Source organism: Lycium ferocissimum, chromosome 4 (genome assembly GCF_029784015.1).
Source record: "Lycium ferocissimum isolate CSIRO_LF1 chromosome 4, AGI_CSIRO_Lferr_CH_V1, whole genome shotgun sequence".
In the NCBI taxonomy this organism is placed as follows: Eukaryota; Viridiplantae; Streptophyta; class Magnoliopsida; order Solanales; family Solanaceae; genus Lycium; species Lycium ferocissimum.
This window is the reverse complement of record NC_081345.1, coordinates 32,739,861-32,760,816: the sequence shown is the minus strand read 5'-3', so window position 1 is coordinate 32,760,816 and position 20,956 is coordinate 32,739,861. Positions and strand designations below refer to the sequence as shown.

Below are 20,956 nucleotides of genomic sequence, written 5' to 3'. Positions count from 1 at the left end.
TCTTTTAGCGTTTGGCCATAAAAATTATTCACTTTTTTCCGTAGTTGTATTCCGGAATACTAAAAATAAGAAAAACTTATTTTTCAAAAAATTTCAACTTTTTTCACTTTTTTACATTACATTTCACCAAAAACTACAATTTCAAAAACTATAGCCAAACACAACTCCAACTTCAAAAATTCCAAAAAAAGTGAAAAAGTTTTTGGTATTTATGGCCAAACGGGCCTTAATTAATATGGAATGGTGTTTGTGATTTGTTTTTTCTATTAAAAAAGTTATTTTTAAGGAACTTGTTTTTCTAAAGAAAATACTTTTTAGAAATTTTGACCAAGCAAGTATGGAAAAATTAGAAAATATTTTCCTCCATGCCGAAAACACTAAGGGCTCATTTTCCTCTACGTTTGGTTGGGATACAATCGCAGTATAAATAATTTCGGGATTAGTTATATTGAGATTGTAGTGTTATATTATCCCTGTGGAAGGGTGGAATAACTAATCCCGGGATACCCAATCCCAGGGTAAATTATTCTGGGATAACTTGTTTCCAACGAAACGACCCCTAAGTAAGTCGTTTTTGCTCATTTTAATAAACTTATTTTCCTAAACAAAATGCTTTTCAGAAATTTTGACCAATCCAACATGAAAAAAATGAAGAAAAAAAAAAATCCTTCCTGCCAAACACACCCAAAGTGAGTGCGTAATTTTCAACGAACCGTGGAGCGGTGTTAGGCTCGGGTCGAGGATGAGATCCGGATCCAATCAAATCTATCCAAAAATCGAATCCGGGTCTCGGGTCGCGTAGTCAAAATTTTGCCAAAATAGGTAACATGTATGTGGGGCCCACCTGCATTATTTGTTTCCTTTTCCCGAATAATCCGATTGAAAGTATCTTTCTTAAGGAATAATTCAATGTAAAATTTTGGTCTTAAATTTTCCCTCCAAAAAGAGTCTACACGTGATCCTAATTCCTAACTGATCTGGCTGGCTATATACGAAAAAAATTCAATAAAAATCGACCACCTTTATTCCAAGTTTAATAATTGGATATTATTTTGGTAATGAGAATATATACTCCCTCCGTTTCAATTTATGTGAACCTATTTCCTTATTAGTCCGTGCCAAAAAGATTGACCCCTTTCTATATTTGGAAACAATTTACCTTTATGTAATGATTTATTACCACACAAAATTTATGTGACTCATTTAACATCACAAGTTTAAAAGTTTTCTCTTCTTTTTTAAATTACGTGCTCAATCAAATGGGTTCACATAAATTGAAACGGATGGAGCATAAGTTAACACGTGTATGTAACTAATGGATAAAGAAAATAGTTATAATAGTTTTATGTCAATGTTTTGCTATACTAATATAGCAACTTACCAAATACGTCAGTAACACTCGAGATTGTACATTAATGTATTTTTTGGAACATCAATAAAGTATATTACTATATTCTGTCTTTCATATTTTTACTTGTTTTGTCCGAAGTGCATTTTAATCTATGTATATATGTGCACATGTGCGTGTATGAAATAATGAAATACTTTAATTTGTTCAAACACTTGCTTTATGCCAATTCATTCTGATGTATTGGGTGAAAATCAATAGGCAAATAACAACAAAATCAATTGATTGTTATTCCTAGGTTGATTATTTTTTATGGATCGACGTGGATAAGAATTTCATATTTGGAAATAAACAGGCAGCAAGATACCTTGTATTGGAATTAGATATTTGAAAGTGGATAAATTGTTCTTATCTCATTTGTGGTCTAAGTAGAAATGTGGCAATAATTTACACAGTGCTCAAAATTGAAAGTAGTTGCTGTAATTTTTAAGTGGAAGGATTCGAAGTATTAGTATACACAAGTTTTGAAAGTGCCAGTTAGTACCTATTTATTTTATGTGTTGAGCTAACAACGTTTACTGATTTTTTTTTTCTATTATAGTTGATTACTGATCAAGGGTGTGCCCTAATAGTCATTAGTGTCACACCCCGACGAGGAGCATGACGGGCATTGACCTATAGGCCGGATACCACCTGGTATAACAGTTACCATGATTATCATATAATATGACTCAAACATGACTCGAGGACACCTGCACACAAAAAAGGCCCAAATACAGAAATATGCAATAATTCAACATATATATATACACACACACACAAGCGAGCCGACAAGGCCGTAACATGAACATCATAAAATATCATATAGCCGCCCAGGCTATAACATGTGTATCATAAGTATAATAAAAACATGCATGACTCTGACACCCACTACACTGTCTATGAGCCTCTAAGAGTACATACATCTGAACATATATCATAATAACATAAATATACCGAAAGATAGCAAATCCGGAGTAGTAGCACTTGCTAACACCCGCTGAAGCTGATAATCCTACTGAAGAGGTCCTCCGCTCCGTCCGTCGGGACTCGCACGAAACGAAATGCGCTCGTCTCGGGATGGGACATCGTATTATATATATATATATATATATATATATATATATATATATATATATAACTTACCCCAGCAGCGGGACTCGATGTGAAGCGTACCCGGCCCTAGTGGGACTCGATGTGAAGCGTACCCGATCCTTTCGGGACTCGATGTGTATATTATCATCCTCCTCGCATCTGGGAAAACATCTTTATATCATAACGTACCCGGCCCTAATGGGACTCGATATAAATACCCAACTGATCAGTGGTTGCACATCTACGTGCCGTACCCGGCCGACTATAGCGCGGCTCGGTGTGAGTAAAATAGTGCATACATATATATATATATATATATATATAATGCATGAGGAGTCAAAGAAGTGATATTGGGCCTTTCGGAGTGACGTAAAGTCGTTATACCTCCGAATATATTACGGGACACATATCGAGGCCGAGGAATGACTCAAATGATAATACTCACATTAACATCATACGGATCTTTCATAAAGTGTACGGACGGTCTAATAGGAGTCAATGAACGATTTAGCTGGGGACGTTTACTTAATTTCGTAAAATATCGGGAATTTTGTAAAAATAGAGATTTTCCGAAAGATATGCATCTTTCATAAAATATATGTTCATCTCATAAAATACGTATTTTTCGTAAAATATATATATTTTGTAAAATGTAGGAAATCCGGAATAGACTCGAATGGATTTATAATGCACGCTAGAGGTTCTATTGATTCGTGCCAAGGAAAGCGATAGCGAAAACCTTACATACCTTATTCGTCAAGCTGCCACTCGAAAGAATCCTTTATTCCGATGTTTGTCCTTCACCCGAACCTATATTGAAAAATATATCCTTAATCATTTTCCATGATGTCCATACATCAACTTAGATAAGTTATATATCGAAGGGTGATTCGGGTTACGAGAATTCGAGCAGCATTTCCCCTATATCATCTACTTCCTCCAAATTCCAAAACAACTCCCAAACATCACTAACAACATCAACAACAACATAATCAAGATACTACATGACAAACATATACAAATCCGTCCGAAACTTCCTTCGAAAATCAGTCCATAAGCCAACAACATTAACATATCAAATTACGACCTTTATGCCGTGTTTTCCTTTACTTTAAACCATTAAAATCCTCCAAAAATAACTCAATATCAAAGTCAAGATGAAGAACACACCTTATACTTGAAAAACTTCAACTCACACAACTTGCTTCAAGACCAATCTCACCACAACATCAAGTAGAAGCAAGAACAATCACTTTTCACGAACTAGTTTAGCATAATCTTGTTGAATTCTTGATCAATATGGATATAAGTGCTTAGGGGATGTGTTGAGAGGTTTCTAGAGCTCTTGAAAGTGTTGAATGATGAAAAAATAGGGTTGATGGGGGTATTTATACCCCTTTAAAGTTGGTTCCACTGACTCCAAGTTTGGCCTTTGCGTTTGCGAGGCCTTTGGCTCGCGTTCGTGAAGAGCCTCTGCCAGCCCATCTTGAAACGCCCATAACTTTCTACTCCGATGTCTATCGACGAACGGTTTGTTGCATTGGAAACTATACTCAATGAACTTCAAGTTACATAGGTTATGCATTCAATAACTCCTCATATTCTAGGAGATACACCTCCCTCAACTTGGACAAAAAATTCTGTCCGGAATTCTGCCAAGTTTTTCCAAAATTTTGACAAACTTAATTCCTTCATTTCACTTGATCCCGAAACCTTTAGACACTTGCTTAGCACTTATTAAAAGTATTTCTTAACCTCATAAGGGTTCCATGGCCTCTCCGAGCTTCCGTTAGTTTACTTATGACGCGAACGACACGAAAATTTTTGAGATGTAACAATTAGCGTGGGACTTAGATCCCAATTAAGCAAATAACAACACAAGCATACGATTACAAGCAATCAATAAACATAAGCAATCAAATCTTAAAGAGAGAAAAATAAAAGAACATGTTAAATCTTTTGTACCCTTATTTAATTGTTAGTTGGGAAGGAAAATCTTGTACTTTACGTATTTTTAATACCTCTTTTTATTTATTAGTTTTAATGTCCAAGGAAATGTCGTAACATAAAATATAAGCTAGCTAGCATCAAGTACCTCAATCCTCATGCCTATATTTGCAAATTGTCTAACATTCCTCTACGTCGAGATTGACAAGTAAAAAATGTTTTGAATTTGGTCTGAGAACAATTAATGAATCCATCTCTTCGATGTTAATTGTGTGATTTGACAGCAAGAAACTAAAACAGATCTACCCTAAACTTTTCATTACAAAAATAATAAACCAAAAAAAGATGGATTATTTTGTGAGAGAATTTTTGGTCATGTAAAAGGCAGAAATTTTCGTGAGCTCCTCCTGTACCCTTTCACAACAACTTAGATTTCCTATCGGGCTTTCCAATCTAATCCAGGGTCCAGCCATTATAGTACACACTAGAGTTTACCAAGGAACCATGCATAGCACTGAATAGGGAGCCGCCGAATACACCAGCTATGCCTAACATGTCAAACGAGTGCATAAAGATGCTGTGCTCAGCCTGAATTTTTTCAATTCTAATCGATTAGGCGTCTCGTGCCGGTTCTTTTGAGTAATATATCTGGAAATACCTCTTGATACCTTATCAACATTGTTTTGGACAAAACATGAGTTCTCTGTTTGTTTACTGGCTTCATATAATTCAGAAAACACTAATTTTCTCTAAGCTCTTTGTTCATATCTCTCATCAAAATGTGTTATTTGATGATGTCTGTCTAGCAGACTAGATCCTTATGGATTAACGGGAAAAGTACAACATGTAAATCAAGCGTGGGGCGTGAAAGATTTTGATCCTTTTGTTTGGATTTAATAAGCTTTTGACTGGATTATACTACTAACATACAAATGGACATAGGCTAATCAGTAAATCTTATAGTTGAAGTTTTAGTGAACTTTCGGCTTGTTTAGTTAGCCGTCCGTAGTATGACATCATTTTTTAAAGATACCGAAGTTGTCAAGGAACAATGAATTCGTTTTCAAAAAGAAATTCTATACCAAGTTTTTCTAATTGATTTACTAGCCTACAATGTGAAATGGGTCCATCAAAACTGGTTATTCATAATATAAAAAATAAATCACTTTTATCTTCGGTATAATTCATTAGAGACAATTGTCAAACTAGTTCACCTATTTTTGAGTACTTAGTAGATGTTTCGACATCAATTGGGTAACATTTGAAAAATAATACTATTTGAATTTCAAGTTAAAAAATATAAAATTGTGTTTTGGACATTATTTCACTTGAAAAAAAATGAAAATTTTGTAAATGAAACAAAAAACTTGAAAAACTTGGTTACCCTTAAAATCGGTTCAGTTGAGTATGTATACGTGGTCAAGGACACGTGGATCAATATCATTAAAATAATGAGATAAATAGCAATAGAACTTAATATGAGCGAAATGTAACTGAAAATAAGGAGTTAGAATAGCTTGAGCCTTGGAGAAGCTTTTGAGCTAAAATCTCCGGGCAAGTGAACAATCAGAACTTTGCTTAATTGAACAAGAGCAGTTAGGAACTAAGAGCAAGTCATTTCTTGTATGTATTTTCAGATGCCCCTTACAATGAAATGGAAGCTCTATTTATACTTGAGCTATGAGGTACAAGTTCCATGAATCGTGCCCCCATTAACATTAGAAATTAATGTCGTAGTAATGATGGACAATAAAGATGACAATAATGCCTATTAAAATCCCATGGGAGATGCAAAGTCTTCTTGTAACGGCCGCATTGAATGACGTATGACTAGTGAGTTGGCATGATTCTCCGGTCCTTTTATAGTTTACCTCCATGCAACGTGATTCAAATTACTTCTTCTAACATCGTATGTTTTTGAGCCCGTCGTTGTCGACTCGAATCGGCCGTCACCATCGCCATGTGTCATCTTCTGATACGTCCACTTGGTGTCCACGGATTTTGCAATATACAAAACTCATCATAAAAAACTAATCAAAACTTTATTATAATATATAATCAAATATTATTTGGAAAATATTTTTTAAATAAAGGAACTTTTTATGTCCAAAGGAAAGTTTAATATTTTTGAGCGTCCAGAGATTTGATCATTTTTGTTGATTTCTCTGGCAATGTCTTGTCGTTGTTAATAAGCTTAGGAATATTACTAGTGGAATTGATTCTGGAATTGACAGAATCGAAAATCATCACGTTTCGGGAAGTTTCTTCAATTAGTCACAGAAGCTAAATAAGTGATTCCTCCGTCTCAAATTATTTATCGTGGTTACAGAAAATGATTGTCTCAAATTTGACGTATAGTAAATATTTAATAGAGAAAAATGATTATAATTCAAACATAAATAAGGGTAAAGTAATCAAATACCCCCTCATTAATATTTCACGTGTAAAAAAAACGATAAATAATTTGAAAAGGGATGGAGTAACTGCTGAAGGGAAGTCCAACGAGTTCCACTAAAAGCACGTGAATGTAAAATACACTGATTACTTTCACCACAAACTGCCACGTGTCCCCATATCCACACGTCATTCTTTTGTCTTTATCTTCACTCCACGTCAACCTTCCCATCCAAATAATACCAAAATTTCCGATTTCACCCTCCATCAATCATCACCGACACAACTAACCCTTAGGTTTCCGATGATCTCAAAATCAAGTATTCAATGCCCTTAATGTCAAATTTTAGCGGAACCGGGACCGGAACCGCCGGTTTAGATCACTTGATATTCCGGTTTGCCAGCTCAGCAGCCACGTGTCATGGGTTCTGGCGTGATGTGGCACTTGTATTGCCGTCGGCTTTGTTTGTAGTGTACTTAGGGTTTCATGGTAGGAGCAATGTTAAGAAGCTTAGTCATCGTCGGTCGTATGTTATGATTGGATACTATGGTGTTTTATGGTTTGCTGCTCTTTTAAATCTTGCTTGGTGCTTTCTTCAGGTACTTAATTGTTTTTTCACTTTAATTTATTGTGTTGTGGAGTACTCCCTCTGTTTCAATTTGTTTGTTTGTTTGTCTGGTTTTGAATTGGCACGGAGTTTAAGAAAGTAAAGAAATACTTTTGAATCTTGTGGTCTAGATGGATAGAATGTGCCAAAATATCCTTTAATTTTGTGGTATGAAACATGACATTTGGAGAGTTGGAACTAAAGAGTTGCCAAAAAAGGAAAGAGACAATCTTTTTTTAAATGGACTAAAAAGGAAAGTAAGACGAACAAATTGAAGAAAGGGAGTAGTATTTTTTATGTAGTTTCTAGATACGTGAATCTTATTTACTACAAAAAGAGAGGTAAATCCATGTTGGAAGTGAGAACTAAAGTTAGATGCTTTAACAGAACTAAGGTAATATTGTGAAAGTTGAGATTGCTTGTCCTGCTCGAGCCATTAAGGGGAGCTGAGGTAGAGAGTGGCTTCTTAAGCTGGGATCCCTTTGCTCTAGTTATTGGCTGGCAGATGGTGCTTGGGATGATCACTGTATTTCAAAACTAGGAAGGAGGGCGGTTTTCTTTTTTGATAGGTCCCTTGGTGGTCGATATTGTATTTGCTTGTCACGATTGATCTTCTTTTCGTTCTCCTTTTCTGGATTGTTGGTTGGAAGCAAGCTGAGGAAGATGTTACCCAAAATGAAATCACTTTGTGATTGTTCTTGTTATTATTTTTGGGTTAATGAGCTGAGTTGTGGTTGTAACCTGACACATTTATTCGATTCTCATCCCAAAATAATGAGAAGGAAGTATTACGCATTTGACTCTAGATTTCCGATTCAATCAACTCAGATTTTGCTACTGACTTGCACACTCATTACAGTTGGTGAAGACCATGAAAGATCAGGGTTCTAATGTCAGTTGAGGCAAAAAAAGTTCCCTGTGCGGGAAGAGTTACCATGTAACTGTACTGGCAGAAGGATGCAACTACACGGTGATAGTCGAGGTGTGCAAAAGGTTGCAGACTACTGTTATAAAAGAGAATGGTGCTAGTGCCTTGCAAACATAGTAGTATTACCATTATCTTTGCTGAAGATAGAGTGGAAATGAGAATTAGGAAAGAATATGGATATCTAGAAAAGCAAGGTGATCGAATCCTAACTTAATATATCCTTTGCACTATTTTTGTAATAAAAGACTCGAAATTAGTATAAAATTGATTCTGATTAGCATCATATGATTCTTTGGTCATTGATTCTGAAATTATAACTGTCCTTAAACAGAATCCAGCAGAAAAAGAATTGCGCTTGATTATTGTGGTCAATCTTTTCTTCGATTTCTATGTTACAGAATGTTATTGGAAGTTTGTCGTCTCTTGGATGGTTGTTTGGGCTTGTTTTTTGTTAAAATTGCTAGAAAAAAAAGGGGCTGTATCCAAGTTTGGAACCTGTCTTACCTTATGTGGTAACACTGTTATGGTCTACGTATTCTTAATGTTATTGAAGTTGTAAACTATAAAATCTTTGTATGTACTGCTGTTCCTCAAGTGTTATTGCTTCACCCATCCAAATTTTGGCAAAGCAGGTATGGCAGTGCACTCCAGGGAAGCAGGTGGCTTGGATTGTTCTGTCAATGTTTGCAACGTCTTCAATGTTATTTCTGGAGATTAGCATAGTGGCGTTCTTACTTAGGGAGAACTATGCGAGCTGTTTGGAGACTTTAGCACGTACATTCATGGTTTCAGGTCTTTTTGTTGGCGTGGATTTACTGTTAAAGGTGAAGATTTCTTCATTTTATTTCTTTCTTTCTTTTGACTAATAAAGAAAGTTTATTCAGTGCATGCACTGACAGATTGCAGCCCATTTACAAAGGCTTGTTTTCCAGCCAGGGCATATACTATATCACAAAATTGGCCCTTATTGAACCAATTAAAGGAATCCATTAAACTAAGTTCGCCTAACTGAAATCTATGCAAAAGGAAGACCCAGAATTCAGCACCAGAAATGTGGTTAACTTTTATTTGAGTGTATTTGCGGGTGAAACTTTTGCGCAGCTATTTATTTCCGTTAAAATATTCATTTCTTGCAACCATGTTCTCCTTTCTCCTGTGTGTGAAGCGCCCATGACTGAATTTCCATGAATATTTCTTTTGTACGGAAGCTCAGATGAAGTAAATATCAGTTTGCTTGAGGTGATTTCTGCAACTCTGGATATTTCTTTGGTTGCAGAAATAGTGTAGTTCTCCATCAGTTGTCCTCCTTGTTTTCTCTTGAGCTTAATTGAAAGAACGTGGGCAAACCCTCACAATATTGGGCGACACAGTGTCCAGTTTTAAATTCCAAACAACCAATAGTGAGAAGGAAAATTAAATAGTCTGTTCCCAAAAAAAAAAAAAATTAAATAGTACATGGTAAACAAACACTCAGGGAGAAAACTCTTAATAGTGTAGTGAGAAGGTTGTTGAGTCTGCTGTTCTTGTTGCATCTTTAAGAGCTTGATTGGTTGGCTGAGTTTCTTACACTTGCAACCAGAACACGATCAAGATGTTGTGTTTTATCGAGTCATGCTAAATCTTTAATTGCATTTCATTGGAAGCCTTTGGTGTTCCGACGAGACACTAGAGTTATATATCTCAATGTGATGTGTTCCGCTCTATTTTCGATTCCCTGGAATTTGAAGAAGGCGTCGTTTTGTCAGTTGCTGCAAAATTTCTCTTGAAACAATAGAAATCACTCTTTGTAGCAAGTTTACTTTCTTATCATATGTGTACTGGCGTCAATCCAGTGACACATAATTTTTAGTCCATCATGATTGATGAAGGGTGGATAGATACATATTTCCAGAAATTGGTGAGTTTGATGTGTTGTGCTTTTGCAACATACTAGTAGAACTTCCTGCAATAATCGGGAACGAAAGGGTGGGACCAGTAATTCATGTGTGCCTGGCTTGGATATTTGTTGAGACTACTTAGTATATTGTTTGCTAATAATCACTCCGGTATGTTCCATAACACACAAGTCAAGGGGAAAACAAACAAGTACTATGCAAAAGATGTTGTAGATAGTTTCTTCAATTTAATGGGAAGCAAGAAGCAAGAAATGCTGGTGCCCCAGAGTTTTTGCTAATTCTCAGAACCCATTATTAAAATAAAGCTTCACTAGTTGTTGTATAAACTGCATTTTTGGTGCCCTCATGTACCTTCCCCTGTCTTTTCATTTCGTCAGGTAATTTTCATATTTGGATTTGGTGTTCCGCTTTTCCTTGACGTGGAAATAGCTGATAGGGGGAAGTGGGGCGTCTGGTTCACCCACAAGCTGCTTCTTGTTACAGCTTATGGCTACATATTATTTGTGCATTTCTCTAAGTGGAGAGATAAGCTGCCCCGTAAGTCAGATTTTTTTATTTCCTCCACTTCCAATTCTTCGTAATAGGTCTAACATATAGTTGCTGACTTGCTTCCATTATATGCAGCACGACCAGCCTTCTACAATTATGTCATTGTCATGTTTGCAGCAACTGCTGTGATGTTATTTGCCTGTGGGCTTGCAGGCATTGGGGCTCACTTTGGACTTTGGTACAAACAACTTTTTCCAACACCTATATTCTTCCTTTTGAACTCAATTGACATATGTGAATCGTTTAACTTTGCAGGTTGTATAATTTGGCAGTAGTTTGTTATCACTCCCTTTATCTTCCTTTTCTTTATGTAACTTTCCTGGCTGATTTTTTCAAGGTAATTTACTCAAGCTAGGTCTTGGACTAATTAGTTATTTGTTGTGCACAAATGCAAGCATTTTCTCATTTCTCTCCTCACAATTGCAGGAGGAAGATTGGCTTCTGGACAGTGCATACTACTCAGAGATGAAGGATGCAGGATTTTTTGATGCAGACTGGGAGTAAGCTTGTAAAACTGGTAGAAAAATAAGCCATTCGACTGTGTAATTGTAAATATTAACTGGCAGGTATTGTGACAAATAAAACCAATATTTGTTTAAGTCGTTGCACCGGTTAGCTTATTTGCTGGCTGAAACTGATCCACTTGGTGGAGAAAAAGAAGACGAAATAGATATGTTAATAGTACGTTATTTTGAACAGCAGCTATAACTAAATATTTGGTTTTAGCTCTTTCCTTTAGCTTATCGTTCATTGCAGTAATAATCCTAAAATTGCTTACTACCTATCTCAGCTACAAAAATGCACCTTCACAGATTATAAGGTGTAGGGTAAATTTATCCTCCAAATGAAAAAAGTTACTGCAACTCTGTATAATATCGAGAGACTTTGGAGGATAATGATAATAGCAGTGTTTGGAATTAACGTTCAGTCTTTATAACTAATCTGGAAAGAGAAACGTCCTATCCCGACATTTACAAGCAAATTTTGGCAACTCATATGAAGCACTGTGCAGGCCTACCAAAATGCGTTCTGTGGTTTAAATTTTGAATGCATGAACGACTTGCAAGCATGACAGTTTTGTAGCACAAAGATGTTAAATTAGCACTCAACATACATCTGCCTGTCAAAATTCTAGCATATATCGGTATGGCGATGAGTTCTAGACCTCTGCCCTACAAAACTGTTACTTAGGACTGGGAACTCGTTTGTGTACTTTGTTACAAAACTCTTTTAAGCGGTAATCAGTTAAAAGAGAAAAAAGATGATTGCTAGGAAATGTTCTTGAAAACTAAGCGAACTTGTATTGATAAGAATGCTACAGGACTTCCAAAAGTACGCTGATCCATATATCTAACTGGATATACATGACAAACAGAAATGAAGGATGACGATCAACTAGTCCAAAAGGATTACAAAGCAATACCTCAACAATGTCTCATTACTAAAGTAGACATTTAACGTAACTTCTATAACTGACTGGAAAAAAGAAAAAAAGAAAAGAAAAGCCTCTTGTGCTATACAAACTCAAATTCTAATTTGGGAGCACTGCATTTCGATCTGGAGTCGCCAAAGTTAGCTCCAGATTAAGCCAATCTTTCAATCGAGTGTTCTTGTTCAAACCCAATATATGAATCCGATACTAGAATGAGCTTTATCCCCTGAAATTGAAAAATCTCAACTTTTCAGTAACAGAGGAGGTATTACATCTCCTATTTGCACAGGAAAAAAGGAACATGTTTTTTCCCCTTTTCTGGGAGTGGGTCGGTGGGAGGGCTGAATCTTGACTCCCAAGATACAGAAGACAAAAATGTCATCCTCAATCTCCTAATAGCTGAGCTGCTATTTATTTTTTATTTTTTGGGTGAAGAGCAGATGTTTAATTTCTCTGACCATCATAGCAAGGAAATGACTGCTACTGGGACATTGATTCTACTAAACCAAAAGAGGGGAAAACACCAGCCAGCTCACTGGTGTACCGAAAGCTGGCAGGTTAATTTAATACCAAAAACAAGTATATACTATATCATCAGATATCAACCTGGAAATTGGTCAGAGCGGATGGCAAATTCATGTGTGTCTGCAAACGACCAGAGAAAGACACTCTCTTCAGAGCATACAGTTCACTCGCGGAAGTATTACAAAGGACTAACCACCAAGCTTCATCTTTTACCTGCAAAGAGCAAAATGTTTAAGTGTTTGGCATACTCCAGTTCACAAAACTAAACGAACTCAATACCTTTGGATATCGTGGGATAAAAGCTTTTGCTGTTTTCCGATGAGTGTTCGCATCTTCCAATCTAATGTTCAAGGTAGAAATCTTGCCACCATCAGATTCCTTTTTCTGAATTTTTAATTGAACTCGAATCCTAGGGAAACGCAGCATATCCTGTCCAAAAAGTACAAGTGCGTGAATCAGATCTACAATTAGTATACGTGTTACCACAAGCAGAGATTTCCCAATACTCACCATACATAGTACAAAAGCGGATCTTGACAAACAAAACACATATATATTTAGTACATACAATGTTAAGAGTATCATCGCATTGTCTACTTGGCATAGATCAAGAGATCCCTCGATTTCCGAGGGGAAACAACGGGAGGAGGGCCCAAAAACATGGAACAATACCCCGGATTGACGTGAGAGGTAGGAAGGAAATTAGAACTCATAACAAGTATGTCCAAAAGTTGGTCTTTCGGCATCAACCTGGGACAACACGTCGGGAAGGCTACTTCAACAAGATTCTGCCGAAAACCAATCCATTCTATTGAAGATATAAAAGTTATTATTATTTTTTTTTTTTGATAAGGTAAATAATTTTATTAACAATTGGGGGAAGAAGACCCCGTATACCAAAAAGAGAACCTACATCAAAACATGATTCTCAAAAAAGGAGACCCAAGCTTCTATACAAACAGGGGACTCATGAGAAACTAGAAACAAAAGACTATTTTGCAACTTTGCAATCTAGTTCAACCCCTTCAAACGGTCTCCGCTTTCTCTCTTTCCAAATTACCCACACCAGTGCTAGCGGGCCAACCTTCCGAGCCCTAGGACTCCTCTTCTCCCTCCTGTAACCCCAATATAATCAAGTAAACATAAATGTGCTCTCTCTAACATCTTAAGCTTTTAGAAGAGATGGTCATACAATTCAACATGGCATCAGACCAGACACAGGTTTTGGGTTTGAGTCTCACTGTCACTCATTATCAGAAAAGAACTTCAGTATGTTTGACCAATAAAAAAGAATTAGAACCTCATTAGGGGAGCGTGTTGAAGAGATAATTAAGTAAATAAAAATGTACTTTCTAATAGTTTAAACTTTAGAAGAGATGGTCACAGACTTTAAGAATATCCCTCCATATGCTTGTCGACGTTTCCTGTATATCATTATACAACTTAATTTACAAAGAGGCCACATGTGATTTATAGCTTAGGGCCGACAAAATAGGAAGCTACTGGTACGCATGCATTATGCAATATTTTTTTATAACAGAACCAATTCATACTAAGATATGAACTAAATTAAGTTGCCTGATCAAAGAAAACTGTAGAAGCAAAGAACTAAATGGACTAAGAATTAGAGCAACTCGCATGCAGATAGTCCCTCTTGCAACTTCCTAAAATTAATTACTGTTCAAAATAGATCAAGTGATTTGTCAAAAAAACTCCTGGGAGGAGGTTAAGGGGTTCAGTAAGGACCAGAATGCTCCCCTCCTGTTTTTCTATTTAAGGATGTTTCATAGTCTGATCATGATCATGAGATGCTGAGTTCCAGTGTTTTGAGTCTTTTTCCAATTAACCAAATATGTCAATGCTTGCCTTGATCAAAATGAGATAGGTTAATGAAGCTTGAATTTTTTTTCCAGGTTTGCTTCATTAGTTTTTCCTTTGGAACAAATCACAGCTGTTAACTGTCCTGCTACCTCATATTGGACAAACTTCAGCATGTCCTTTCAACACACATACCCCAGAAGTAAATCCATAAGGTTTAAAACAGAGAGATCGATAGAAAAGGCCTTTTTACTTCTAATTTTTCTTAAGCTTATGCCTAGACGTATCAAACAGCTATATCTGCAGTCCAAGGTTGAAAACTATACAAGAAGTTGTGTTGAAGTTAATTTTTGAAACATGCCTTCTAACAGTGTGGAGTAAGTTCTGCCATAGATGATTGAAGCATGTTCAAAACAAACATTCTTAGGATGCAATAAATCAACAAATTTTTCAGTGGGACAGGAGAATGACTTTGCCAAAACACCATCAACTACTAGAACTAATTAGAACAAACCTGATAGAGTCTCGAGGCAGCTGAACTCCCAGTGATAGCTCGCAAAGATTCTGAAGGACAATCCAACAGCTGCTGGATACTAGCAATTCCTTTTTTATGCAATGAGCTGAGTAGATCCTCAGTCATGCATGGTAACATCCAAAGAGGAGAGTCCCTATCAAACCACAAGCCCTGTCGATTAAACAAAGACAAATAATCAAATGATGCTCTAGGACAAAGTCTAGTTGCTAATGACCAAGGGCAAAATTTTGTAAGAATACTAAGAACTTGTTCAAAATCACCATTTGAAAGATTTCTAAATGATCAACCAATCAACCAACTCTCCCTCAATCCCAAACTAGTTGGACCGGTATAAAATCATCTGCATCTTTTCATCTCTATTTGGGTCAATTTCGTTCCAATACTAGAACATTTGTCATCTAAAACAGAATAGAGGTTTTCAAATAACAAAGATTCTCTAAATGTTAAACTTAATCCTATGTTGACAAATAAGTCCTTGCCCTAATAATATACTCCTTGGAAACGCTAGACCTTATGTAAGTTAAAAAACAATGAACTTTTAACCCTAACAAGCTGGGATCACACACACACACACACACACACACACACAGATCATTTATTTCCGTTCTGTTCTCATCTAAGTTGCCATTGATTTCGAGAAAAAATAAATCATGTGAGACAACTTCCCTTCATGTAATTTTAGGCCACCTTTTTTTTCATAACGTAACAATACTTTATTGAAATGTAAGGACAAAAAACACCTGCATAAAAGTCACCAGATCATCTATACAAAGATGAATCTCATGGGTACACCCAAAGGAAACAAGGGACGAGGCTACTCATAAACTATATAAAATTATTCTCTACCCCTTCAAAAGCGCTCATATTTCTTTACTTCCAAACTACCCACATCAATGCTAAAGGAGCTACATTCCACGCCCTGTGTCTACTCTTCCATCTTCCACAATTCCATGTGAATAGCAAATCTTTCACAGTGCCAGCCATCACCCATTCCATATCAAACCCTCTAAAAAATTCCCACCATAACCTAGAAGCTACCTTGACAATGTAAAAGGAGATGATTCACATCTTCACTCGCAACCTAGCACATAAAACACCACCTTCATTAAGTATTTCAATCACTCAATAACCTGCAAGTCTTTGAAATTCCTCAGACTCAAATCCCAAAAATTTCCTCTATATTATAGTCTCCGGACTTTTTGGAACTCTCTTTGGCATGCAATTCTATAAATCTTTAGATAGGTACGTCTTAAAATACTGTCCCTGCACCACCTGTGTCCCCAAAAACTAATCTTCCATCTCCTATCCTAAATGATACGTTATCACTGAACTCGACCCGCCTTCCAAAATATTCTCCACATACAGCACCTGTAAGGTAAAACAACATTGTTTGTTCTCCAATCCCCTCTTGAGATCCGTTATTTCTCTGCTATTACCTCCCTTCAAAAAGCTTGCACCTCTACCCTAAACCTCCATAGCCATTTCTCCAACAAAGCCTCATTATACACCCTTAAATATTTAACCCCAAGCCACCCAACATTAGGAGACGTCACAGTCCCCCACCGTACCAGATGGAATTTCCCTGCCCTGTCTGTTGCACTGCTTTGGGGTCTTCCCAACTTTTTTGTGATGCTAGCTGGTGCTTGAAGCAAAAAACATGAAATAGGTAGAGTTGCAATAATACTTGTGCTAGCATGTTAATGTCCTGCACCTCTCTAACGGGGTTGATTTCATATTTTCAGAGGTTGACCTTAAGACCTACAACACTTGGAAACATGTTAGCACCCATCCTAGAAGTTCTAACTGGATACTCTTATAAGATTTATTTTTAACAGGAAAAGTAAAGGTAAAAATGTAACGGAAATATGTGATGCTGCTATGTGCGACATAGCTCAACTCTATCTCTCCATTCATTGGAGTTGACGATAAAAAGACCCAAAAAACATTAGAATATTCAACAAGTTTGGAATTTGGTTAGTTATTTTTCTTTGCGCTCTCTCTCACGTTATGATGTGAGTTTTTCTTCCGAAGAAGGTAACTTTGTATTCCTCAGCATTAAGGACATGCTGACAACCCCAAAAAAGAGGAAAAGAAAAGAAAAACACAGGAAAAGAGAACTCCTAAGATAAAAAGGAAAAAAGAAAGCAAGGAAGGAAGACCGATATAACAATATATAAAAGAGCTGATAAAAGCAGTATAGTAGTCCATTTTACAGTGAATGGATAAAGGAAGCTTTGGAAGCAGTAGCAAGACCTGCATGACCATTTGCAACAGATGCATACAGGTAATGGTACTGGAAAGCCATCCACTGTTAGCACAGATATCTATCATAGCCTGGATAATACGTATACTTTGATCCAGCACAGACTTCAAGTCTGTGATATAATCGCTGATTGGTAGCTCTGATTGGGAAAAATGAGCCTGCAAAACAGTGACATGTGTAAGGAAAGAGGAAAAAAAAAAATTATTGTAGCCCCCCAGGGCTTAGTTCAAGTAGCAATGGTTGAGGGACTTGTGACTTGGGTCAAAGGTTCGGTAAACTAAGTCTAGTATTTAAGTGGACAAGGGCAGAAGGGTCAGACCATTATCCCCGAGCTTCGAAGGCTGCGGTTGGCCCCTGGAGAGAGAGAGAGAGAGAGAGGAAAATATGTTGACATAAACAGAACCTAGCAGCCAAAGCCAAAACCCTTACCTGAAAGAGCAGATTTGCTTTCACATGAGGATCATCCAGGCGATTGTGGTCGACAGCGTATGGAACTTTCTCAGCTAATTTTTCATTGTAGTTTTCCTGGAATAGGAGAACAATAAGCAGATGATGTGTACAATAGACGAATAAAGAAGCAGCTGATGTATAGTTTTAAATTTTTAAATCCACAGGCAATTTCTTAGCGGAATATACGTACTACTTCAGATTTGCAGATCAAATAATTCACAAGTGTATGCAACAACTGGCTTCAAATATATATTGCCTAGCCGAGAAAATTACCTCATTATGCCTCACCGGGAGCTCATCGTATTCAGAAGCACCAGACAGTATTTGTAGGAAAACCTGAAGTAAAAGATAAACAGGAAGAAATGCCAAGAAAATATAATTTAAAAACATTTAATATGGAGAAATAAGGTTTGAACATCCATGTTAGGTGTTCTACGGACCTCAAGCGATGTATCAGGTCCTATTTTTGAGCCAAACATTGATACAGTGGTATACTTGAGATAATACTGAGATGCTATCGAGCCCAACATCAGTGGTTCGACACTATCCTCAGTAATCTTGATACATCCGCTGTCTTCTAGATCCTCAAATGTGCTTTGCACCAAGCTGTTTATAAATAAGGTGAGCACAAACAGAAATATCCAAGAAAAGCTATTTCAGGAGTATGCAATGCTTTCATTTTACCTAGACAAATAAGAATTTAGAATCCCAGGTTCTGCATGCTCTAGGCCATAATAAGCTGGGTTAACCATCTGCCAGAAAAGACTTCTGTGATTGGCAAACATAATAACTAGCAGGGAAAGAACAGTACATCATTTTTGATAATTCTACAAAAATAGAAGAATTGCTTGATAACATCATTGATCCATAGAAATGCATTAGTAGACTGAGGTGAAACTGTACTTTCTTCTAATTCTTTTCATTCAAGTGTCATGTCATCTCTCCTTTATATTTTTTGATTTGGTAACATCCTTTTTTTAAACCCCATTTCCCTTTCTGAGGGGCAACAGTGATCTCCTACTTTTCCCTCTTGAGTGTCCCGAACCACAAATCTAATGATTGGAGGTGGAGGGGCCAAGCCAGTAGAGCAAGACTTCCTCTTGAACCACGGAATAACCAATATGCCCTATGGTGACTCACCCATAAATCAAGTGAATTTCTATTTCAATATAACAAACAACAACATACCCAGTTTAATACCACAAGTGGGGTCCGGGAAGGGTAGGATGTACTCAGCCTTACCCCTATCTTTATGGGGTAGAGAGGTTGTTTCCGATAGACCCTCAACTCAAAAGAAGTGTAATCAAAGCAGGATTAAAAGGAAATAACGGCAAAATAGCAAAATAAACAAAGCAAAAGAAGCAACAGGTAATAGTAAAAATGAAGAATGAGATACTATGCGAATACTAAATAATACTCCCTCTGTCCCAATTTATGCGGCACAACTCAGATTTCGAGAGTCAAACCTGTTAATTTTGACCGTGTATTCAGACAAAGAATTTTCAAGTTTTTTGACGTAAAATTTACATATTTGGAAACTACGTAGAGAGTACTATAAGTCACAATAATTGACAACTCAAAATATTTAAAAGACATGAAAAAATTGTGGTCAAAGAAAAACCTGTTTGAATCTCGAAATGTGCCACATAAATTGGACGGAGGTAGTACTACTAAATAAGGAGAAGATGTGAAGAGGAGACTAGCCCCTTGCTTCTCCCACGTAAAGTACGACAACACTCGGCTATCTACTACCCTTTAACCCTAATCTTCGACCTCAATACCTTCCTATCAAGGGTCATATCCTCAGTAAGCTAAAGATGTCTCTTGTCCTGTCTAATCATCTCCCCCCAGTTCTTCTTTGGCCTACCTCTTTTACAACCTGATATAGCCAACCTCTCACACCTCCTTGCTAGTGCATCCGAGCACCTCCTCTTCACATGCCTGAACCATCTCGCCCCCTGCCTACCTCATTTTGTCCGCCCCGGAGGCCACACTCGCCTTGTCTTACATAACTTCGTTCCTGATCCTATCCCTCCTAATATGCTCATCTCCGCTACCTTCATCTTCGGGCCAACACTCTGCCCCATAACAATGTAGGTCTAACTACCACTTTGTAGAACTTACCTTTAAACCCTTGGTAAACATTCTTATCATGCTCCAATACAATGTGCGATATTATTGTCAATCTCCCCGTTTTCTTGGATTATAGACCCAAGATACTTGAAACTACTTCTCTTGGGTATGACTTGTGTATTGATCTTCACTTCCAACTCCGCTGCATGTGTTGCGTCACTAAACTTGCACTCCAGGCACTCGACTTTAGTCTTGCTTAACCTGAAAACCTTTAGATTCTGGGGTCTTGTCTCCAAACTTCCAGCCTATTGTTAATTTTTGTTAATTCCACCGCGTTTCGTTGATCAATACTATGTCATGTGCAAATAATATACACTCACCTTGAATAAGTCGCGTCAATCTGTGGCACCTCCCATTATTCTAACTCGGACAACAGGCAGTACACAGAAAATGTAACTTTTGTCTAGTCCTTTTGCATGAGGTGGAACATACTACACACACGCAACATCGACGCCCCTACGATTGGCACTGCATTTGTCGAGAGGCGGAACGATGCAAAGAGTAGCAACAAGGAAGCCATTGTTTCACCACTCAATGCTGGTTTTTCTATTCCTTTAAAGTTAGTGCTTTAATTTTGAATCTAAAATGACCTTATGTTAAAAAACTAATAAATTTTGCCACAACCTAACACTAGGGGTGCCAAATGGGCCATTTGAGCTAAAGTTGGATGGGTCAAGATGGGTTGAATCAATAGATGGATCAATGCCCAACCCTGCCCAAAGCTTGCTTGGGCTAAATGATGGGTCCTAACCCAACCCGCCCAACTCAACCCACTTTTAAAACATTTTGAGAAACTAAAAATATTGATATTCTTTGATTGCAAATATTCTCTCGCTCATGCTTTTCCAAATAAATGGCGTTTTGAAAATCAAATCTAAATACTTTTTGGAAATAGAGAAATAAAAAAAATAAATTATATTGTTCTTAAAAAAAATAAAAAATTATTTGAAAAATTAAATAATGATTAAAACAAAGTTAATCATGTTTTGCAGCTTTT

The 20,956-nt window shown here is 36.9% G+C and overlaps 2 protein-coding genes across 6 annotated transcripts in view; one reads left to right on the top strand and one right to left on the bottom strand.

The window, feature by feature from the left end:
- Positions 1 to 7,061: 7,061 nt before the first annotated feature.
- Positions 7,062 to 20,956, top strand: part of LOC132052368 (protein CANDIDATE G-PROTEIN COUPLED RECEPTOR 2-like) — a 49,923-nt gene continuing 36,028 nt past the window's right edge. Inside the window, exons 1-6 of one of the 2 annotated variants that reach the window (XR_009413981.1) lie at positions 7,062 to 7,423; positions 8,992 to 9,183; positions 10,632 to 10,791; positions 10,879 to 10,981; positions 11,059 to 11,140; positions 11,230 to 11,369. Coding sequence is in view for 1 of the 2 variants with exons in the window: in XM_059443875.1 (XP_059299858.1) it covers positions 7,151 to 7,423; positions 8,992 to 9,183; positions 10,632 to 10,791; positions 10,879 to 10,981; positions 11,059 to 11,140; positions 11,230 to 11,307 (888 nt within the window). In the remaining variant the exon portion in view is untranslated. Of the gene's footprint in view, positions 7,424 to 8,991; positions 9,184 to 10,631; positions 10,792 to 10,878; positions 10,982 to 11,058; positions 11,141 to 11,229; positions 11,424 to 20,956 lie in introns of those variants that run through there. The other variant, XM_059443875.1, reaches the window with a different exon arrangement.
- The window catches only part of LOC132052363 (DExH-box ATP-dependent RNA helicase DExH14), a 35,042-nt gene continuing 26,213 nt past the window's right edge, over positions 12,128 to 20,956 (bottom strand). Inside the window, exons 41-50 of one of the 4 annotated variants that reach the window (XM_059443869.1) lie at positions 18,511 to 18,578; positions 18,267 to 18,432; positions 18,100 to 18,162; positions 17,806 to 17,901; positions 17,367 to 17,534; positions 15,093 to 15,263; positions 13,040 to 13,189; positions 12,842 to 12,973; positions 12,352 to 12,461; positions 12,128 to 12,320 (exon numbers count right to left, since the gene is read on the bottom strand). In XM_059443869.1, the coding sequence (XP_059299852.1) occupies positions 12,387 to 12,461; positions 12,842 to 12,973; positions 13,040 to 13,189; positions 15,093 to 15,263; positions 17,367 to 17,534; positions 17,806 to 17,901; positions 18,100 to 18,162; positions 18,267 to 18,432; positions 18,511 to 18,578 (1,089 nt within the window). In that variant the 3' untranslated portion in view covers positions 12,128 to 12,320; positions 12,352 to 12,386. Of the gene's footprint in view, positions 12,462 to 12,841; positions 12,974 to 13,039; positions 13,190 to 15,092; positions 15,264 to 17,366; positions 17,535 to 17,805; positions 17,902 to 18,099; positions 18,163 to 18,266; positions 18,433 to 18,510; positions 18,579 to 19,950; positions 20,259 to 20,956 lie in introns of those variants that run through there. The other 3 variants (XM_059443868.1, XR_009413979.1, XR_009413980.1) reach the window with 3 other exon arrangements.